General features: G+C 40.1%; 1 protein-coding gene across 1 annotated transcript in view; it reads left to right on the plus strand.

Moving 5' to 3' along the window:
* Positions 1 to 361: 361 nt before the first annotated feature.
* The window catches only part of LOC145766308 (uncharacterized), a 33,537-nt gene continuing 18,935 nt past the window's right edge, over positions 362 to 14,963 (plus strand). Inside the window, exons 1-10 of the mRNA XM_082577989.1 lie at positions 362 to 457; positions 1,302 to 1,430; positions 2,430 to 2,536; positions 3,940 to 4,087; positions 5,225 to 5,447; positions 8,139 to 8,393; positions 10,653 to 10,783; positions 12,213 to 12,354; positions 12,516 to 12,700; positions 13,413 to 13,584. Coding sequence (XP_082434115.1) covers positions 365 to 457; positions 1,302 to 1,430; positions 2,430 to 2,536; positions 3,940 to 4,087; positions 5,225 to 5,447; positions 8,139 to 8,393; positions 10,653 to 10,783; positions 12,213 to 12,354; positions 12,516 to 12,700; positions 13,413 to 13,584 — 1,585 coding nt within the window. The 5' untranslated portion in view covers positions 362 to 364. The remainder of the gene's footprint in view (positions 458 to 1,301; positions 1,431 to 2,429; positions 2,537 to 3,939; positions 4,088 to 5,224; positions 5,448 to 8,138; positions 8,394 to 10,652; positions 10,784 to 12,212; positions 12,355 to 12,515; positions 12,701 to 13,412; positions 13,585 to 14,963) is intronic.

Below are 14,963 nucleotides of genomic sequence, written 5' to 3' on the forward strand. Positions count from 1 at the left end.
TGTGATGAGAACATTATCTTCTTATTTCTCGAAGCTCAGTAACTTGGTATGAGACCACTTGTACCTCCTACTAAACCATTGGCACCAATGAAAGTAAGGTGTCCTACTCTTTTTCTCGCCGCCTGTCCATCAGTTCACTCCAATTATTGCACCGTTAGTAGAGGTGATGGTGTGTTTAACAACCAGCTTAAGTCAGGTGTCGAACCAGGTCCGCATTAATGGAAAGCAAGAGTCTTATCCGCTGTACCTCAATCAGAAATGTTCTAGCGTATTTACAATCGAAAACATGCTGGCCATAACTTTGTTTTGCTATGCTAGGTAACTTTAGATATTACATTACCAGTATTTGAATCAATTTATAAAAATGACGAAATCTATTATCGCTTTAATGGCAAATTTATTTCCTCTGTTATTTTTACCCCCATCAGCAAATGGAATATTAAATCCTGTATTTTTTGTAAGTAACAGTGTTGATCTTATTTTATTGTGTGGTGTTCTTTGGGTATCATATGTTTTTTTGTCAAACTCTACTTTTTATGTTTTCTAAACTTATGCCTTGAACGCTCTGCTTCAGCTATGCTCAAATGAATTCAAGCTGGGTTTTTATGCATCCATAAATTTGCGTTTTAAAAATCATAAACGATTTTCTTGAGTGATGGCAGCAGTTTTCTTTGATGAATCCCTTGTTCGCTTTTTATTAGTTTAGCGCCCATGATTTGTTATTAAGATAATCTTTATTGTCTCACTGAGTAACATCATTTGGAAAGTTAATTCTGAATCTTTTGCATACTTGAAGAGGATTTAAACCATTGACTCAGGCTCTGTGACTAAGGGTGACATTGTGAACTTTCCGCATGTTGCAAAGTTGAGTTGTGCAAGGCCTGAAAGACCTTCGAAAGGGCGCAGGTTCGACACCAATCAAGAGAATGCGATTGTCTTTGGCAAAAAGTGTGAAGGCATACCTGAAAATGGACAAAAAGATTGGTTTTTTTGCCTTCCGGTTCATTTAATACAAATCTTTTGTCACCAATGTAAGCCTGGATGCGGCTGTTGGAGATTTATTGCCTTAAATTAGACATGCAGATGATAAATGGAGATGTACAGTAGTTGAAAAACGATCTTTTCTTGAAGTGCGCGTTGCTCAAGTGCACACGCCGAGGATAGAACTATGGTTGATGTATTTGTTTACAGAATCATGGATTAATAACTTAGTTAACGAGATGGATAAAACAATACACCAGTAACGAGTGGTGGTGAGTTTTACTACACTTTGTATTAACTTTTAATGATAACATGTCTAGATAGAGGGTGATGGATGGCAAAATCAAACCCATGGAGGATATATTGGACACTTCAAAATTCCAATCTCCGTTCAGTTGAATGGGTGGTGGCTAGCTCTGGTTTACTCTCAGCCAATTCTTGAAATAGAGGTAAGTTCAATTAATCAGCTGCTGAAATATTTTGCCTGAAACTTTCGAAAGCAAGGCATGAGAAAGTTTCAATATTCTAAATTTCAATCATTTTGCTCCTAAACCTGTAGTTGTAGTTATGAATCAGTTGAGTCCACTTTGCAATGCCAGTAGCCTAAGTAGTTTGCCAAAAAAAAACGCGGCTTGTTCTGCATAGGAGTCGAACTAACAACCTTTTGAGTGTCGACCAGGAGTTCGTAGCTTAATGCTTTGCTATACGAAGCAAAGATGTACAGAGTCAAGTTTTCTGGACTCCTACTTTAGTCTGACTCCGAAGTTTATGACTCCAACCTCCACTCCTGCTCATAACATTTTGGGATATTGACTCAATCCCGACTCTGAACGCAAACCATAATCATTAGCAGCGTATTTTTACGCTAAACGTAGGCTATAAACTGACAAAAATATCAGACTCCGGCTCCAAAATAGGCTACTCCAAAACTCCGGCTCCTGTACACCTCAGCTATGAAGTCGAAGCAAGGATCATTTATTCTGGAAGCTTTAGTTGTAGGCTATATGGATAGAAGGTTTGAAGTATCGTACTGTACTGACCTAGATCGTGCTTGGCCAGCGTGAACTAATCCTCAGAAAGAGGTGAGTCCCATACTTGATCCAAGCACCGGGGGATGAGAAGATAAGGTTCTCATTATACTAAGTAACTAAGCTATTGGCACTAACGGGACTAAGCTGGCCAGTTCCTTTCTTTTGGCCGCCTTTACTTCAGTAACTACGCCTACCCAATTTATTACACCCTGGATAGAGATGAGAGGTGTTTTTCAACAACCAGCTGAAGCCGGAAGAACCAGGATTGTATGATTGAAAAGCGAGCGCTATCCCACCGTTAAAACGTTCTTGCTTTGGTTTTAACGTTTATCTATCCACAAATCCGGATGAATACAAATTGATTTTTAGGCCTTGTAATCTGAATTGTTTACATTAACTCTTATGGTTGCTTTCTAGGCATGGCAAGGTACGTACTTCAAAAGTAGCCCTGACAGACATGTCATATATATCAAGCACATTTCTTGGAACAAAAGACAATATCCTGGTATGGTGCTAGATCAAAGGTTAGTATAGCCTATGTTTTTTGACATGTTTTCAAATCCTATTACTGCTCAACTAGTGTGCATTGTCAGTGTTATAAACCAGTGGTGATTGTTCTCTCGGTAACCCTTGGTAACGGGACATCACCGGACTAAAACTAGACGACTATTACTACTATTGCTACTTCGTCGATTCAATTTAGGTGCAATCAAGAATTGTGGTTGATTTCATAAAATCTGGTTGGTTGTGAAATTGTAAACGTTTATTAGGCTACTACCGGTGGGTCAGTTCACTGCTTCTAACTTATCAAATTGAATTGTTATCTGGTATTCAAAAACTCCTTTACCCATGTTCAACAACACATCGTGTAGGTTGCACCAATGCTTTTCTAACCTTCCCGTCCTTAGGCAAATCAATTTTAGGGCACAATTAGTGCTCATTCAAAGCAGCCATCGGAGTAGATGATAGTCAATGAGAAAATACAAAGCAGCGATGAGCCAAGAGCTTACGCCACACAAACTTTTCAACCATGACGCATGCATGTTGTCACAGCCCACAAGCACTACTTATAAAGCCGAAATAAATAAAAAAATACCTAGCAGTGGCGTAGCCAGAAAAAAAATTTGGGGGGGGCCAAATATTTGATGAATTGAAGAGAACGACAAAGTGTTTGATTTAAGACATCGCCACCTGATGTGCAGTGGTCTATTCTGGTGGCTTGAGCAAGGGGAAGATATGAAACTGGTGGGGGTTAGAGCGTGCCGAAGGCACGCGTATTCTAGGGGGGTCCGGGGGCATGCTCCCCCGGAAAAATTTTGCAAAATTACACTTAAATAATGGATTATAGCGCTTTCTGGAAACACTTTTAGGGTAATATCTGTATGAAATTTATTAGCAGAAAAACAGCTATTAACTTATTAAAGGTAGCTCTTACACACGAACGGGCAAAAACTGCGGCAAAAATTAGAGAACACCAAAAACTCAGCTACACAAAAACCCAACAGAGTAAGCCATTCTGAAATTGCTTTCACAAATTAGTTAAAAGAAACGTAAATCGAGTAAATTTTGCGCAATTTACGATTTGCAAACTTTATTGGTGTCTTTCTGTGTGTCTAAAACAAGTCCTTGGGGTGTTAATAGCCAGATGTCTTGGAAAACGTTATAAATTTCTACAAACTTTATTATATTTTCAACAAAGGGCTCAACTTCGGAATCCAAACTTTCAAAATTTGGGGGGGCCATGGCCCCTTTCGCCCCCCCCTGGCTACGCCTATGATACCTAGCTCATTGTTTACTAACAAATTTTAAGGCCCACGTTTGGGTCATGGCTTATACAATAGTTTCCTTTTTCTACTTTAGACTGTTGCTTATACGCGTAGACTACGACTTTGTATCAACTGTGGAGTGTTTTCTTTTATGTTTTTAGATATCTCATCAGTTTTAGAAAAAAATCTGACGTAAATTATGAAGAATATTATGGACCGCGACCTGCTATAGTATTTCTTGACAAAGTTTACAACCCTGACCCGCTGGATAACAATGAACATGAAATGACAGTTCTTCCATTAGATGAGGTAACATTATTAAAATATATGTTTACATATAATATATACTGCGCTGCCTTCATCACAGATTAGTTGTTCTGAAGCTTTCCCAAGGCTTACAGTTACAGAGCAACCTCTAGAAACTAGCCACACTACAGTTTCACAAACCGTACAATTATGCTACAGAAGGAGTGAAGGACTAATAACAGGGTTGGGGGTTAGACCAAAAATGCCGCCGCCCCGTTAGCTCAGTGGTTTCGCGCCTGGCTCAAGATCACGCGGCGCAAGTTCGACACTCGGGGTATGCGCTTGAGCAACGCATTTCAAGACTGCTCTCCATTCAGCGGCACCTAATGAATTGAATGATTTCCCGGAAACAACACTTCAACAATCGGAAACTTCACTCTGCCGATCTTGGTAACCGGCCCTGCGTCAAGAGCCTCTACAAGTATGCGAAACTACCAGAAATAACCTATCAAGGCTTTGTCAGTCTGAGGGTAAAGATTCAAATCAATCCATGCGCAACTCCAACTTATTTTTTTGGTTCTTGTTTTTTAGGTTAATACTTCCAGCTTTGTTATCGAAAATTTATATTTTCATGATGTTTGTTTTGTTTTGGCACCTTTTACAAGAGTTGCTAATGTTTTAAAAATGTAAAATGATAACAGCCATTTAGTTTATATGTTTGACTGTTATGTTTATCGACAGAAGTGGCCGAGTGGTTAGCGCGTTGGGTTCGCAGTCGAGCCTGCATGTTCGACTCCAGCCACCCGCACTTGCTGTTGTTTCTCTGGGCAAGAAACTTTACGATAATTTTCTCTACCCAGTGATCGATTTCGAGTAATGGGTAGTACCAAATTTAAGTCATAAGTAAAGTAGACAGCCGGAAACAGACATTGCAGTCGGCTGCAGCGTGGGTCAGGTGTACGTTGGAGGGCGTACACCGATGTATAGCGCTCAAGTCCGCTTTCCCGCAATGCAGGATAAAGATAATAAAACAATTGACTCTAAAAAAGCGTGTTGCACATTGTAAATGAAACTCCAGATTAGCAACTTCGAAGTGCTTTGATTTTACACAAACATGAAGCAATAGAAGAGTTATTGTCTTTGATTCCAATGGTCCATCGCATGCAAATAACCTATAAACTTGGATATTGTATGTTTCAGTACACTCTGCCAAGTAACTTCGAGATGCTTCCAGTAAACATAGTTACCACTTCGGCACCAGTAACTACAGAATCAACTACAACTGCCACTCCAGGACCGAATGCCCCAAAGTACTGGTTTCTTGATGCACCATCTGCTCCCGCTGCTGTACAACAGGTACCATTAACAAGAGCAACCATCCCTCCGACCACGACCACCACCACTACAATGGCTCCGACTACAAGTAAGTAAAATATACGTTTTGTAAATATTAGTCCGTCCAGATAGCTCAGTGGTTACGCGCCGGGCTCAAGATCACGCGGCGCTGGTTCGACTCTCGGGGTGTGCGCTTGAGCAACGCATATCAGGACTGCTCTCCATTCAGCGGCACCTAGTGAATAGAATAATTCTCCTGCAACAAGACTTCAACAATCGGAAAACTTCACTCTGCCAATCTTGGTAACTGGCCCTGCATCAAGAGCCTTTGCCAGTATGCGAAAGTACCAGGAATAACCTATCAAGGCTTTGTCAGTCTGATAAAGATCCAAAACCAACCAACCAATCTATTTTCACTCTACCTCAAGTCGTTTTGACATTTTCTTGTAATATCAAAAGACCTTTGCGGTCAGAACTGCAATATTGGATGGTTAAACGTTGAAACTTGTTTGTAAAAGAACAATCACTGAATATCTTTTGAGCTTGTTGAATAATGTGAGCTCTCAGCGTAATAAAGTAATGAAGTTTTAAGCAAGATAAATCTTGTAAAAAATAACTTTCCAAAACAAGCAGTTCTGTTACTAAAGATTAGTATCTTGGGGAAAAGCATGTCCAACACATGTTTACTGTCAACGTGTTTAATGTAAATTGCTATGTAGTCTATTTCATCTATAACAGGGGTCACCAACCTTTTTTGCATGCGGGCCACTTTGGCACTAAGGAGAGCTGTGGCGGGCCGCACTAATAAAATTTTAGGTAGGTTGACTCTCATGCTAGAAATGAACGCGTTTCGTACCCAGTATTCAGCGTTACATGTTGTTACTATTTATCTTAGAATACCGCAGCAACAAAATTAGTCGAACAACGCTACCGCCAGGCCAAGCTCCTTTAACACCACTTTTGACTTCTTTAGCAATGTCTAATAAACGAGGCCACTTGTTTTGCGCACTTGTAGCGAGGCGAACGGTTTCATTAGAATATTCATCGCCAAGCAAGAGTGATGTCACTTCGCTTCGCAAAAGCGCAAAAGATATCTTGCAATTAACAGTTTCAGTAACCAAAGAAATGTTTGACACATCGCAATACAGGCAACAACAGTGACCTGCTATGCTGCTAACATAGGCTATCAGCGAAAAATAGGCTCCAATAACGGGGAGAAAGAAACTAGGCACCATGAAACAAACGCTTGTAGAAATCACCGAAAAAAAAACGTTTCTATCGTAACTCATGAACGGTGTTCCCTCTAAAAAAGCAATGAGTTGGTTTTTCATCTTTTTGTAAGAGTCTATAAAACCGCATTTCTTGATTATTAGACAACTGTTACTTGCAGTGCTTGTCAGCATGGCAAGAATTGTTGATTAACAACATTTTGCAGTACCAAACTAAATATTTTCATAATTCAACCAGAAGTTGTCTTTTGAAAATACAATCATAATACAACCAGTAGTTGTCTTATGAAAATACAACCAGAAGTTGTCTTTTGAAAATACAACCATAATACAAACAGAAGTTGTCTTATGAAAATACAACCAGAAGTTGTCTTATGAAAATACAACCATAATACAACCAGAATTAATACAAACAACACCTGTCAGAAGATATTTCATTTTATTGATACAACCAGAAAATGTCTTTAAATTTATATATAATACTTTGTCAATTTATTATAAATTGACTTGGCACACCGGCCTATTTTGCTAACAAAAACTTGCTTAAAGGGAACACTGCTTGTGAAACACAATAACGGTGAAATGCACACTAGTGTTTACATGACACTTACAAACTTAAAATAAGCAACCCTATGCTCACAGACAATTTCGAAATTCGAAAACAGACGTTTTAGTCAACCACTGGGACAGTGTGGCTGGACATCGCATTGGAATAGCGTTGAGCGACCCCCACCTAGAACTACAATCTGAATGGTCGGTCGGTGGAATCGTATGCAAAGCGAAAATATGCTTCCTGGAAAGTATTTTTTACCTTCATGCTCATTGACTCCTCAAGAAAAGTATTTTTGGTTATACTTGTACGCTGATACCTTCCGCGGGCCGCAGCGATACGGCGTGGCGGGCCGCCATTTGGTGACCCCTGATCTATAATATACAATCAGCAAAACTACAGTTTGTGAGTGGTTAGAGCAGTGTTTCTTAATTGTTTCTCTCTCTATAAGACTACTCCTTAACTAGTCTAGAGAGTGTAGCATCCCTAACTATATTTAAAATCCGACTGCTAATAATAATAATAATAATGCTTTTATTTGCGCCCATTGCGATAACATACAGTACACTGCGATCACAGATGCGATACAACAGACGACAGGAAGCAGCGAAGTGACATATAGTCTTCGAGTCAGCTGCTCCTCTTATTTTGGCTTGCCTTTAAGTGTCTTTCGCCGAGACACAGCCGCGTGCTCGGGAGCGGTGTCGAACACACGTTCTTTCTAACGTCGCGCAGACGTTCTCACCACTCGGCAACGCAGCCGACGGTGCTATAGTGCATGTTGTATTAACGAAGTTGATTTGTAGTGGCCAATGGACATTTGACTATACTGCCAGACATTTATCACTTTACAAAATTCCTAAAAGTCAACTCCAGCACACCCGGTTGAGAAACGCTGGTTTTGGGCTTGTAAAAGCTTCAGTCTAGCACTATTTACATTGAAGTAGTTATAAAGTTGTTGAATTGTTATTTATTGCAATTTCATATCTATACCTTTCAGCTTCCCCACAATTGTATACATCCTGTCGAAAGAAAAAAAGGGACAACACAATATCTTGCAAAAATAAAAAAAAGAAGCTCAAAAGTTGTTACATCCCACAGTGCTCTGTTGCAAATCCTGTACGATACCGAGTAGTGCAATGCTTCAAGCATCTCGGATTCTGTTGGTGCGTCGACCCTGTAACAAACACCCGAAGAAAGGGACAACGACAACTTGTCCGCTTTAAGTGGGTGCGCAGACTCAACTGTTTTCCAGGTGAAATATACGTTGTAACTTTTTATTCAATTCAGTTTGATTTTATTCTGTCTGAACAACAACTGAAATAAAAATGCATCAAAGCAAGATTGAAGAACAACTTGATTTTAAAAATGGTTAATCGTTTCAAGCATGCTATTTAATGGCATGCTCAGACACAGTCGTGTACTCTTTACAGCAGGGCTACTCAACTGGCGGACCACGGTCCGAATCCAGACCTTCTGGGTGTTGAAGGTGGACCTCGGGCTTCTGGAAGAATAACCTCATTGCCACATTTTAGGGCCTCTTTGGAAAATCAATTTTTTGTGATTTACAAGAAACTGGGGGCTTCGCCCCCACACCCCCCCACGCTTTGCCGTCTTCTCTGATGTGCGATCCACACGGCTACACTACAAAGAAGCACAATACATTTTTTGCTTTTTTATTTCTTTGTGTTAGAGTTACACAAAAATCCAAGTCGTGCTAGATACTACCTGAAAAGTGTTTCGGTGCTCGTAGGCTACTGGTTGTTTAATTTTCGTGGTTGCAAATGAAATATTCACCGGACCGCAAAAAGTATTCAACTTGTCAAAATGGATCTTTGCTAACATTAGTTAAGTAGCCCTGCTTTACAGCTAGGGCCGGATTTAGCTGATGGGGGCTCCGGAGCACTTTTAGATCGGGGGGCTCCCGTGCAAAAACCACCTCTACGTCTACAGTAGCATTAATCCAGCACTGCACAGCATTTTGCAGAAACTTTAAGGGCTGAAAGGAAAAAAATGACACAAAATCACATTTTTTTCACGTAGGGGGGCCTTTCAAAAGTCGGGGGGCCCGAGCACCTGCACCCTCTGCCCCCCCTAAATCCGGCCTGTTTACAGTATATGCTCCTGTCGGTCGTCATATAAAGTCACACAGTCAACGCTAAAATTAAATGATGATGTAGGCACAGCAAATCAACGTTAATTATGTTTAAGTTAAATTTTACGTCAAAAGCATCTTTAGTATTTGTTTTATGTAAAGGTTTCGAAACTATAAATTTAATTTTCATTCCATTCTTTATTGGCACAAATCATAAAAATTAATAGAGAATGAAAAATAGTCATCACTATACTTTCTTTATGAACATGTATCAATTTAGGCTGAAAAAGATATCTCAAAACAGAAAAAGATAAAGTAGTTTACAAATTTTGTAAACTAACCACCCACGAGCAACTTATTATATAGGCCAGGGTGGTCTAAGACTGCAAACATGAAGGGCCACATTATAGGATCTGAGAAAAACTTCACGGGCCGCATAGTGAAAAATGATAAGGTGTTGCTGAAAGTAGAAACATTGTTAAATAAAAACTTAATTAGGTTGCGATTTTGAACTTCTTTTCTGTAGATTTCGATCTGTTTTAGCTACATTCTTACTGTTCGCAGGCTATGAACATTAACAAATCTTGTCGCTGATAAAATACAGTTGCAATGAAAGGACTGAGTTTGCTGTTCTGATCGACCTAATGTTTTGCTGCACGTCTAACTCACTAAGTTTTTAATCTCTGCTTGCGACTCAAAAAGTGATTTTCAGCTAGTAAAAAAGATACGATACATAACACGTCAACAAATTAGCAAACCAAAACAATTTATTGTTTTTTGCTTTTGCATAATTATAGTGTCGATCTCTGGTTTAAATTCAGTGGTCAACAGACGTAAGCAGGCATCCAGGGTTTCATCGGCCATTCTGTTCCGTGTGTCGCTTTTTAATCGCTTCATAAGGGAGAAAGTGCCTTCATAACGGAGAAAGTGCTAGCAACAAAAGTAAAATATCAACGCACGTTTGTGTCGTCACAAACTGACATTGTTCCCTCATAGTTACCTATTGACCCGATTATGCGCGACTTATTTAGGGTTGTGACGAATGTAATGTATTTATAAAACGTAGGTGTATTTTTAAACCTTGGATTTAACACTGATAATTCCGGCATGCACAAAGTGTTCGCGGGCCGCACAAAAGCTTCACGCGGGCCGCATGCGGCCCGCGTGCCAGGGTTTGGACCACCCTGATATAGGCTATATACGTTTTTGGAGCCATTTTTTGCTACAAATAAGTGCAGGAATGATTTTTGTGCCATATCAAAGTTTCGGAGCTTTTATTTGAAGAGTTAAAAAAAATAGAAGCAGCAACTAATGCTTGAAAAGAACATATTTTTGCCTTATGCTTTGCCCATGAGGTTACAAAAATCATTACATTAAGCTGGAGGAACGTAAGAGGTGTAAAAGTTTCTTTTTTAATAGATGTACAACGAGCTCCAAGACCAACACCTACAACAACTACAGCAAGAGCGACACTTCCAACTCTCCCTCCTGGTACTGATCCTCTTCAGCGTCCTCTATTTATTCCTAGAAATAATTATGACTACAGCTTGGTAAGTAGCATCGTAAAATCCATTAAAGATTTTAGTATTATAGGCACCTCCGTGTTCAAGAATAGCAGTCTTGGCACTCTAATAAACGGCTATAAACAAAGTACTTCTGTTTTGTAAAATAGCTTGAAAAGTGGGCTAATGCTTGGTGTAGCGGACGCTGCTTTCAGCATGTCCACCCATACACATTACACAGCCATCAGTGGGATGGCAACATTCCTGGGCAAAGTCGGCAAGGAATGATAGGACACGAGGTCGATTACGCTGCTGTATTGCTTACTAACTCAACTCAGAAGATCAATGCTTGCTCACAACGTAATTGTTTATAGTTTTTAATCTTCGATCCAGCAACACAGAAAGTAAAGGAAAACACCGGAATATTAAAGCTCCACCACCAACAACTGGATACGAAATGTTGTCGCTGCTACATTAACAATAAACTGATCCAAACGTCATCCTGGCAGTGCCAAAAATAGAAAACGGTAGCAACAACGAAACTGAGATATTGCTTTAGAATTACCAAGACTGATTTCTTGATACTGGTTTTAAGTTCTGACTTTTGATATTGCATTCAACTGATTTCCATATTGAAAGAACCGACTTTTCATATTGAACAAAAACTCAACAAACTATTGATTTTCACATAGCAAAAACTTAACACACTCTGATTTTACATGTTGTAGAACTCTACAAAAGACTTGTATTCAAATAGCAAACGACTGATTGATTTTTACATAGCAAACGACTGATTGATTTAAAATCATGAGCTTAACTTCCTTAAGAAGGTACTAGTGTGAGATTGCGAGTTTTACATATGATCACACAACGCAACACGACTGCAATTCTACATAACGATGAACCAAGGTAGGAATTCGGCATAGTGACGTTGATTACAGACGTTGAATTCCCGATTGCTGAATTGAATTCCCGAGACGTGCAGTTATGCGCTCAAGGCGGAGTCTTCTGGAAGATTCTAGTGACGTGTACGTGTGACGTCAGAGACGACAGAGCTCTCTGGCGCTACACTTGGCTTTATAACTGCTGCATAAGTTTGAGTTTTGCTGCTGCATAACCAGCTGGGCCATGGCCTCTCTAGACTTGCCTCATCAAGGCGTAACCGTTTTCTCACTGGTGTTGGACGCTATGGTGCAGACATGTTGCGCTGGGGCTTGGTAGAGAGTGCTGCTTGTGAGTGTGGTGAAATGCAGACGGCAGCCAACATTATCAAGGATTGCCGGTTATACAGACCACCTCATGGTATGAAAGGCCTAGTTTCCATCGATGACGACACCAGGCAGTTAACGGATGCCCTGACATATAGCGACAACACGAGAGAAGAAGTTTGAGTTGTCATCAGGTTCACAAATCACCAAAGGTGTCCATTTGTAGCCTACATTATAACCAAACAGTATTTTTTGTTTCAAAAACTTAGGTGATGCACTATTCGCTGCTCTTCTTTGAAGCTCAACGCTCCGGTGATATTGGTGACTCCGGGAGGATTAACTGGAGGGCCAGCTCCCATATGGACGATGGCTCAGAGATAAGGAAAGACCTTTCGGGGGGCTATTATGTTTGTATGTAAAAAAATAATATACCTTATTTTTAACTTGATATTGCTTGAATTACTGACTTTTACTGACTTTTATGACACATAAGATCACTCATTATCCCTCCTCTCCCCGATGAAAACAGGTCTGCACTAATCGCTTAGTTACACTTTTGTAATTATTTTCAGCCGGAGACTACGTCAAATACGGATTTCCAACCGCTGCATCTATGACTATGCTGGCATGGGGATTTTTGGAATTTCAAGACGCGTATGAAGAGACACGGCACACGCATTTTTTGAAGCAAGCGCTTAAGTGGGGAGCAGATTACTTCATCAAGGCACACATTGGAAGATACACTTTTGTCGGACAGGTTGATTATGAATAAATAACATTTAATTTTAAGAACATTTTTATGAAGAGTGGTGGTAGTGATGTATGCCTATCGGTCAAAAAACCTGCTTGCAAAATATTTTCAAATATCGATATAGGCTACAAAATTTACTATTTTCGTTTCGCTTTGAATTAAAGGTAATTTCCCTTCGTTGTCAACTAAAAACGAACCGCAAAAGAATTTCCAAGCAAAGAAATTAACCTAACCGTAAAAGGAAAAGTTTTTAATTAGAATTAAGCTTGCGGTGGGATGGCGCAGCGGATAAGGCGCTCGCTTTCCAATCACGCAATCCTGGTTCGACTCCCGGCTTATGCTGGTTGTTGACAAACACCGCTCACCTCTACCCAGGGTGTAATAAATTGGGTGGGCGTAATTGCTGAAGTAAAGGCGGCCGAGAGAAAGGAACTGGCCACCCTACTCTCGTTAGTGCCGATGGCTTAGTATGATGAGAACCTTATCTTCTCATCCCCCAATGCTTGGATTCAAGTATGGGACTCACCTTTACCTTTACTGTATGTTAGAAAAAATACATTTTTAAAATCTTTGGAACCTTGATTTGATTGTGATTTAATGTTTCTTTTTCAAAGGAATTTATTTTCATTTTGAATATTTTGTTTCTTTTGACAAATTGTTCCAAACAGATTAAGCCTACTCTTCAAACAATGTTTTCATGATTTTCTTTCTACTGTAGGTTGGAGATTCAGCAATAGAAAATGGTTTTTGGAGAAGACCACAAAACATGAGGACTCGTCGACCATGCATTACCATTTCAGCAAAAAATCCTGGTTCTGATTTGGCTGGAGAAACAGCAGCTGCCTTGGCAGCAACTGCAAAAGTTTGGCTCTCAACTGGAAGTGATAAAAGTAAAAATTATTTTCAATAATCCAATTTAATGTAACCTTATAGGTAACCTATGCAATTGCCAATTCCCACTGTTCTTTATGATAAGCAAATACATCAAAATTATGTTAACTTTATCGACCAGCAACGCGCACAAACACTACCACGACCAACCAATATGCCGAAAGGACCAGTTTGTTTTTTTCAGTTTACTTTTCTTGTAATGTAAAGTAGGCTACAGCCATGGACTTCTACTGTAAATAGTAGAACCTGGACTGGACACGCAGTGGACAACATGAGGCCAAACAGTTGGTACAACCAGGGCCGGATTTAGCTGATGGGGGGCCCGGGGCACTTTTAGATCGGGGGGCCCCTGTGCAAACATTTTTTTCAAGCCTACGGCGCGAAAAACCATCTCTACGTCTACAGTAGTATCAGTCCAGTACTGCACAGCATTTTGCAGAAACTTTAAAGGCCAAAAGGAAAAAAATAACACAAAATCACATTTTTTTCCACATAGGGGGGCCCTTCAAAAGTCGGGGGGCCCGGGGCAACTGCCCCCTCTGCCCCCCCTAAATCCGGGCCTGGGTACAACAGTTGGCCAACAGTGGGCCAACAGGGTTAGTTACTTGGCTGTTGGTCCACTGTTGGCCAACTGTTGTACCAACTGTTTGGCCTAATGTTGTCCACTGCGTGTCCAGTCCAGGTTCTACTATTTAGAAGTCCATGCTACAGCATTATGAAGGCGGCGCGAGCTTGTGGCTGCTCTATGTCCTTTCGCTAAATATTCTGGCCTAATTCCCACTTCAAGTGGGGTCATTGTGTCTCCATATCACTGTGTCAGTAGCATCCTCTTTCCCCACATATTTTTCTAAGATCTTCTGTCACAAAGTCTCTTTTAAATATCTAACTTCCATCTTGACCAAGTCTAAACGTTTCATTTTTGTCACTTTTAACCTTGTCTTGACCACTATTATAGCAAGTATGAAATATTGTTTTTTTTTGCGGAAAAATAATAATATCATGGAAGAACAATATTTCTCCAAAGCAGTGGTTCTTAACCTTTTTCTCTATTGGCACTACCTCGAAATCACCAATCATATCTCACTCCCTTTCTAGAACGGCTGAAAAATGATAGCCTCCTACAATTCGAAATATTGGTTCTAACTCCACTAAAAAAGCATAGTTTTGATTGCAAAACTGCAAAAGAAAAATCTCACAACAGAGAAACTTGGAGCTTCATTGCCTCCACTCCAACTCTCGACGAGAGGAAGGAACTTAATGATGAATAATGATGATGATCCACGCATTCTCTAGGAACAGATCTCGCACACATAGTGGTGCGTGCACCATGCATTTCCGGTTAAGAACCCCCGCTTTAATATGTGACACAAAAATAGGT

This window comes from Aplidium turbinatum, chromosome 3, assembly GCF_918807975.1.
Source record: "Aplidium turbinatum chromosome 3, kaAplTurb1.1, whole genome shotgun sequence".
Taxonomy (NCBI): domain Eukaryota; kingdom Metazoa; phylum Chordata; class Ascidiacea; order Aplousobranchia; family Polyclinidae; genus Aplidium; species Aplidium turbinatum.